This window comes from Xenopus tropicalis, chromosome 7 (genome assembly GCF_000004195.4).
Source record: "Xenopus tropicalis strain Nigerian chromosome 7, UCB_Xtro_10.0, whole genome shotgun sequence".
Classification (NCBI taxonomy): domain Eukaryota; kingdom Metazoa; phylum Chordata; class Amphibia; order Anura; family Pipidae; genus Xenopus; species Xenopus tropicalis.
This window is the reverse complement of record NC_030683.2, coordinates 82,225,399-82,233,157: the sequence shown is the minus strand read 5'-3', so window position 1 is coordinate 82,233,157 and position 7,759 is coordinate 82,225,399. Positions and strand designations below refer to the sequence as shown.

The window sequence follows — 7,759 nt, the reverse complement described above, 5'->3', positions numbered from 1 at the left end:
TTATATACTAATGTCTTTATTTTCACATTGAAACATGAGAGAGGACCATGTGCCCTCAGGGCAATTTATATGAAATATGTAAACAATAAAAGATATGTAGCAATTCATTTCATATCAATATTGGTTGCCCTCTTGGAGATAATGTAAGGGCTAGCAGCATGTAAACATGTCCTCTCTCAGGCCAGCATCATGGTAATAGTATAAGTTGAGATAATAGGTGGTTGTGTGAGCGAGAAGTTTGGATGAGGTTTGAAGCACCAACATACATCTTCACAGATAGAAGGTGAAGGTTTTAGGCACCCTGTCTTTGGAGCTTGGCTCTCAGATTTTCCCAAATTTTTGCCAGGTTGTTTCTGGCCTCCTCTGCATGGGGTACCAGGCGTTCTCTGATGCTCTGGGCCAGGGGTCCATACTTCTCCTTCAAATTCTCAATATGCTGTGACAGTTGGGCTCTGTACTCCTCAGCTCTGGGACCTGCATTGGCCTTAAGCTCTTCTAGTTTCTCGACCAGCTTTACCCTGACCTCTTCACTGTAGGGTGTGAGCCTTGAGCGAAGGGAGTCAACATCCACTCTCACTTTGTCCCTTATCTCTTCAGCAATAGGAGTGATCTTTTTATACAAGGAATCCAGGTTGTTCTTGGTTTGCTTTTGAAGCTCAGCTACCAGGGGAGAGATTTTCTCCTGGTAAGCCTTTGCATCATCAGCCCAACGTTTCTGGAAAGCTTCCAGGATGGGGCGGATTTTCTCCTTGATTACTGGGAGTTCCTTTTCTAGCTCTTTGGACACCTGTTCCCTGATATTTTCTACATAGGGATTTATTTGCTTTCTCAGGTTCATAGCATTGGTACCAAAGGTGTCAAGCTTCTCAGTGATCTTCAGGCTATATATTGAAAATGAAAATGGAAGAGTTAAATATAACACTCTGATAGCGTAGGCAAAACAAATCCCATAACATACACTGTCCTTGTCTACCAGCTGCTAGGAAAATGAATTGACCACTGACTATCTCTGCTTGTATCTCCGCTTGTATACTGGGAAATGATTATTGGTCCATTATGCCTAGTGTAACCCAGAACTTAATTGCTAGGGTGAGCAGGACCCTAGCAGCCAAAAAATAGTATCAATTTCAGAATGCAGTTTCTGAACAACAAAAATACATAATTTAAACTACAAAAAATAAAAACAAACACCAGTTGCAAATTGTGTGAGAATATCATTTAAAAACGCCCAGAAATAAAAAAAAAACTACCTTAAAGTTGCTTTGTTACAGTTTCACTGCATCCCCTGCACACTTTGTCAAAAAGTATCTACACCATACAGCCCTACATGTGTTTTGATTATACATACATTTGTGTTAGCTGTGACTGCACCTTTTCCTGAAAATAAATACTCACCTTCTCATTGTTATCTTTTTAGTCTTTTCCTATTCATATAAATGGATTCATGTGTAATATTTATCCGGGATCGTGGCATGTAAAGAGTTTTACATGCAGCAAATCCAGTGAATACAGATGGGCAGGTAAGTTATGTCATGGCCCATAGGTCAGTGGTGCTTAGTTATCTTACAAATATTAAGGATATTTATATAGGATATATGTGAGGAGGTTCCATAGCTATTAACCATTTCAACCAATTAGCAGGTAGCATATACTGGTCTGATGTTTGTTTCCTAGACCTGGAACAAATGTTGTGCCTGTTTTTACATTACCTTCTAAGTTTTCTAGTTCTGTTCCCCCAATTTGGTCAAATAGTAACATATAGCCATTCTGCCTTTACCATTATTCTCTACCACCACCAACAAGAATAATAATAAAGAACAGGGCCTTACTCAAGTTGTTTTCCGAGATCAGAGGTCTCCAGTTGGCTCACAGCTTCTCTGCCCAAGTCCCGAACTTTGTGTACGTAGCTCTCTAAGACTTCCCGCACCTGCTGGGCTGGAGTGTGGGGCTCTTCATGCTGCCAAGGGAAATACTTTGCCTGTGTTCCTGCAGAAGCAAAATATAAATGTAAGTTTAGATTGGTTGCTATGGATTACTACTACTACTGTGATTTTTCCCCTAAATGTCAATGGTTTGTAGATATAGATAGAAAAGTATGCTGTATAACTGTGATAGATACTGAACAGTTGGGGGGTAGAAATTAATTTTAGTGATTGTTTTTCCATAGAGAATTGGTGAAGTCACAAACTAAACTCTGGAAAGCAGAAGTAATTCGGCTTCACATTAGACATTAACCCACATTAACCCAAATATGCCTGGTTGCTCAACTTCAGAACTAAAGGCGGCCATAAACAGTAAGATTTGCTTGTTTGCCAAAGGAGCAAATCTTTTCCCCTTGGGTGGGAAATATTGTGCTAATGAGATTGTTTGGCCCTAGGGTCAAAGTGGCAGCTGAAATCTGCCTTAACTAGTAAAATTCTAGTTGACAACAGATTGAAATTTCTAGTGTTCAAACATAGCAGATGTTCATATAGAGCCACAAGGGAGCATCGCAAGCACACAAATATAGGAAACACCACTACATACCTGAGAGGAACAGTACTGCTAGTAGGACTAGGTTCTTCATAGTTGCAAACTCTCCAACCTGTAAAACAGGACACTGGTCTGAGGACAAAGGGGAATTAAAATGCCCGGCATATAATGTAGAATGTTAATGGGCACATTCCAATGAGCAAATCAACTGAATTACATAATCTTTACTGTATATAAGAATGAAAAACGCATGCAGGGACCTTGCACTCCCACCCAACAGACACATGTCTCAGTGCAGTCTGCATGGAGATGAAATAGGGCAATTAGTGGTCCAGACCATCACAAAACATCTACTATGTTAATTTAACTGGCACATCTTAGTTCTATAAAAACCTTTATCATTACAAAATATTTAGTCTCTCTTTTATGTTCATTTTTACAACTGACCCACATTGGTTTAAGAACCAGCAACCTCTGGTGCTCCAGCTATTGCATGGCTGGCAGAGGGAGGGCTGGTTTTAGAGTAAGGCAATATATGCCCTGAATCCACCTTATCAAGGGACAATTTCCTAAAGATAAAAATGTACTTTTATGTAACTAGTGATATATTTAATATTGTCAGGAACATCCCATTTGCTGTACAGCAGTTTTTCAACTATAACTCCCACATCCACCATCAAAGACTGACGGAAGTTGCTGACAACTGTATTTTAAGAACAGCTACCTTTGCAGATTGGGCTTAATATGCATTTTCCACTAAAATTGGAAAGTCACTATTTCTAATTTCAACCTGAAATTGTCTTTAACCTGCAAATAAACAGTGACAGGGAAAAACAATAGATATTACTGTCTACCCTATCAAGAATATATAAACCCTGAAAACAAATTTCTGTTACAGAACCAAACAACCTAAACTCTCTTCTATTCAATCTGTCATACAATGCCTTTCCCCCCAATACCTTCTGGTTTAAAGACATCCAGAGTGGACTGAGAACTTACCTGCTTTGCTGGTTAGTTGCTCCTGTGATCGATGCTAGTCACTGCATGCATTTTATACCCTTGTATACATGGATACTCACCTTATCAGCTGAGATAAGCAGGATTTGCAGAATGTGACGTGGAGCTGTGGGTTTAAAGTTCAGGATGATGTACTAGGGAAATAACAAGGTTCTTTGGTTTTATCTCTGTATCACCACAAAAGACCTTTCATTCTATTTGACAAGCTTAAATTCAGAGCCATGGTGGAAAATCTAGGCATTCATGCATTTCTAAGATATATCATATAACAAAATATTCCTTCTGTCATTCATATACTGATGGGGCTTGTTGTGTAAACCTTTGTATCAAAGATTTCACATTAATGCCTTATGCTTAAGAAAAAGTTCTTTGGAAGAAATGTTGTAACATTAGCCGCTGACTTTTTCCCCCAAATTCAAGTTGTCAGCTGTCTGACTGATACCTGGTTGAACACTGGCCAGATATCTCTTAAGAAGGTTTAAAAATCCTATTTAGCTAGAACCACAGTGGGCCATCAATGCTGATTTTGATGACCAGAGCTAATTGCTAATATTCTACTTGAAGCCCAACTAGAGGACTATGGGTTTGTGAAAACCCATAGCAGCAACATGGGTAATGAAATATTTATCTTTACTCTTGCACAAATTAAAGTTAAAAACTGCTTTCTTCCATATGTTTTAAAATCTACAATGAGCCCACACAATTAGCCTAAAGCATTTCATGCTTACCAAGCACTTAATCATAGATTTGAGCACTTAATCACAGGGAGCCTATGATTAAGTGCTTGGTAAGCATGAAAAGCGTTAAGCTAATTGTGTGGGGTCAGTGTAGATTTTAATATATATGTAAGAAAGGCAGTTTTTAACTTAATGTGTGCAAAAGTAATGATTAATACATAGCCAGTTGCTGACAGGTAACTATTTCTCAGTAAAATTGCACCTATTTTGTTCATTTACACACTTTATGGCAGGTTTCTATACATTTTTTAGGTGGTGGTTCTTCATCAAAGAGAATTTCAGTGTAGGTTAAAAATGGTGTAGTGTTTATTTAGTTCCAGACTCTTTGTTGTACAATCTAATACTATAAAGTATAATGTCCTAGCAGGGCCTGAACTAGATGTAGATGCAGAAAAGATACATGCCTTGGGCACAATATTTGTGGGGTGCTTGGCACGTACATCCTCCTTTATCTACCCCCTGTCACAGCCCTTGCCTCCCCACTGCCCGCTCTTAATTTACCCCACACCATTGTCGGCTCATAGTCAGCTTGCATGTGCGTGTCCATTGTGCACCTGTGTGTGTCTGCCAGGTTTGCAGGTCAGGTTGCCTAGGGTGCCCAGCCAATTTGGCCTTGCCCTGTGTCCTAGGGCATTATGATTCATATGGTGCACCAAACAAAAAGACTGCATAATTATTTTTAGTGAAACCACATAATGGTTTCCTTAAATATAATATAAAAAGGGTCATTGCACATATACTTGTCCCATGGTTTATAAGTAATATATTCTGTTCATGTATTTTCAAAAACCAGGGGATTTTTAGTGACAGGTTTATGCTAATATGATAAAGACACCATAGCAATTCAAGGTAAAACTCATATGGTGGCCTTAATTATTTACCTCTGGTAATGTTTTTAATAGAGTATCACCCAAAATGTTTGAATGAAATGGCCATTGCTTGTTAGTGACAAAAGGTGAAATATTCAAAGATTATTTGTTGTCAATAAAGCTATTGTGCGTGACTGCCTTCAGCAATCCAAATTCCTCTGCACATTTCAGTGATAAAAACCAAGCTGTACTGCATCGGCAGCAATAACCTTAACCAAAGCTCTCAAACATTTCAGCAGAGGCCCACCTCTCAGGGTACAAAGCTTGTATGTCAGACCCCGCTTTGCCCACTTCACACTACAGGTTTTACCTCTGTACTAAGTGTCCCATGCTGTTTCATGCTGAAGTGAAACAAGCAATAATCTCTAGAGAAACCAGGATACCCGTGCAAGAATACCTATTTATAGCTGAGTAAAAAATGAACCTCAGACTCAGAACAGATCACACCAGGAGCCAGATATCTGCATATCACAAGTTTATTTCCAGGAATTTACTTCCAAAATCATTTTCTGACGCCTCGAAAATTATATTAATCACTGAAAACAGCCATGTTAATACACTTTTTTTCTAGTCCAACATAAAGAAGGAAATTAAAAATATCACCCAGAAAACAAAACAAATTACTTTGGGACAATTCCCATATCAAGAGCATTGTTGTTACATTCGGCAAATTTTAGCGTGTATTGGATGCACAGAGATGGCTCAGGCTACAAGTATATTTATTGTATTTTACAAAGTTCTTTTTTCCCCACTTAGGAAGTGAAATGCAGATGGAAATCTTAATGTAGGGAAAAGGTGACCAGAAAGCAAAATGGTTCTACAAGACTTTCTATAACCTGAATGCTAACATTGTGGGTAAGATGTAGCAAAGATGAGCAGCATGTGCCTTGGGAAAATGGGTAGGAAATTGCAGAGTTGGAAAGAGAAATCTGAATGATCTTAACTGACTGTAGCCAAATTGTATGTCTACAACCTCTAGAAGGGTTTGCAAAGTTCCGTTGAGCATAAATGATTGAATCCCCTCCAGGAGCCTTCAATGTCACATCCAGAGGGACATGCTGGTGAAGTTGTACACAAACTACTGAATTTCAGCCTGTTTACTCTCTCATACAAGGAGGTACCCAAATATTGTGTGATGTGAAGGTTGGGATGACATTCAAGATTGCAGGGAGACCATTGCAGTTATTTCAAGGGCTAATCAAGCAATTTTAAGCTGATGGTTTTCCTAAGAGGCCGAATTCCTTTCTAAAGAATCTACCATCTGCTCCTCTTCCACTATAGTTGCAATGTGCCTTGATTTGATGTTTTCACCTGGTGTCCCACATGGTAGCCCTGTATTTTCTGCATGCTTTGAAAAGACAAAAATTACAGGGGTTCCCTCTGTGTGTTGCACCTATACATGTTTCCAGTTACACCAGCTGAATCATTGTTCAGGCAACCTCCATCAACTGTAATGTAATTTGTGCCTAATTTACTAAATGGATGCATCTTTTGCACCAGGATTAAAGCATCAGGTCAAGTAGTGACGCATATAATTCAGGTAGAATGTTAGGTACTAATACTGTGTAAGGCTAATGCCAGACGAGGCGTAGGGCAGATATTTTCGGCAAACGGAAAAGCGCTTGCCGAAAATTCCGCCCTACGTCTCCTACATGTGCCTGCACCCAAATGAACGGAATACGCTCAGGTGCAGGCACATGTAGCCGAAATACACATAAAAATGTGAGACTCTCAAACTCTCGCGTTTTTATGCGTATTGCCTCTACATGTGCCTGCAAACAAGCTTATTCTATTCATTCGGGTGCAGGCACAAGTAGGAGGCGTAGGGCGGAATTTTCGGCAAGTGTTTTTCCGCTTGCCAAAAATATCCACCCTACGCCTCGTCTGACGTCAGCCTAAAGGAGGAAAAAACATTGCAAACTGCACAATTTGTTTCCATTTTACACAGGTTTAGTAAATGAGCCCCATAATCTGGTAATCTCAGTAAAACAAATATAACTCATATTTGGGTGGAAAGGAAATGCTATATAAATATATACAATCTCTGTAAGAGTGCTGCGGAATATGTCCGCCCTTTATAAAGGATTATAATAAATATACTATACTTAGATCAACACTGAGCAGCTTTTTTTTGTAACTAATGATTGTCCTGCCAAAATGTTAAAAAAAAAAAAAAAGAAATATATACTGAATAAAGTAGCCCCTATTGTAAAATATAGGGATATCATAAGTCCCCCCTTGGTGACTTTATTATATTATACTTTATTATAATATACAAGTTTTAGTGAGTCATGTGACATGTGAAATTACATCACTAAGCTCCAGTTATAACGGATTATATCACTAAGCACCATCATTTACAGTTTGGTCCCATAGGCAAATGACCAAACTATATTGAGAAACAGTATTGCTTCTCATTCTAATTCCAGTGTAGTTATGTACAGGTATTTTCCAAGGTAGAGGTTCATTTTTCAAAGCCAAAAAATGAAGTTTTAGAAGCATCTATTTCTCAGAAACTGTTTAAGCCACAGCAGAACCAGCGCTGGTTACTTTAGCCTCTGCACTTTACATTCTGTTTTGGCACATTCTGGCATGAAATCGAACATTGAAGATCTTGATTTGCGTTTGGGTGTGTCTATACAGAGAACACGAGGAGGGGCTGAA

The 7,759-nt window shown here is 38.9% G+C and overlaps 1 protein-coding gene across 2 annotated transcripts; it reads right to left on the bottom strand.

Annotated features, from left to right (window-relative positions):
- apoa1 (apolipoprotein A-I) lies at positions 1-3,504 on the bottom strand. 2 transcript variants are annotated; one of them, XM_012966446.3, is made up of 4 exons: positions 3,432-3,504; positions 2,527-2,584; positions 1,830-1,986; positions 1-881 (listed from the first exon to the last, which is right to left on the bottom strand). In XM_012966446.3, exons 1-4 carry the CDS (start codon positions 3,447-3,449, stop codon positions 293-295), a joined length of 822 nt encoding a protein of 273 aa, XP_012821900.1. In that variant the 5' UTR covers positions 3,450-3,504; the 3' UTR covers positions 1-292. The 2 variants fall into 2 exon arrangements, with proteins under 2 accessions (XP_012821900.1, NP_001005127.1); NM_001005127.1 differs by having other exon boundaries at positions 3,472-3,497.
- Between the last annotated feature and the right edge of the window lie 4,255 nt (positions 3,505-7,759).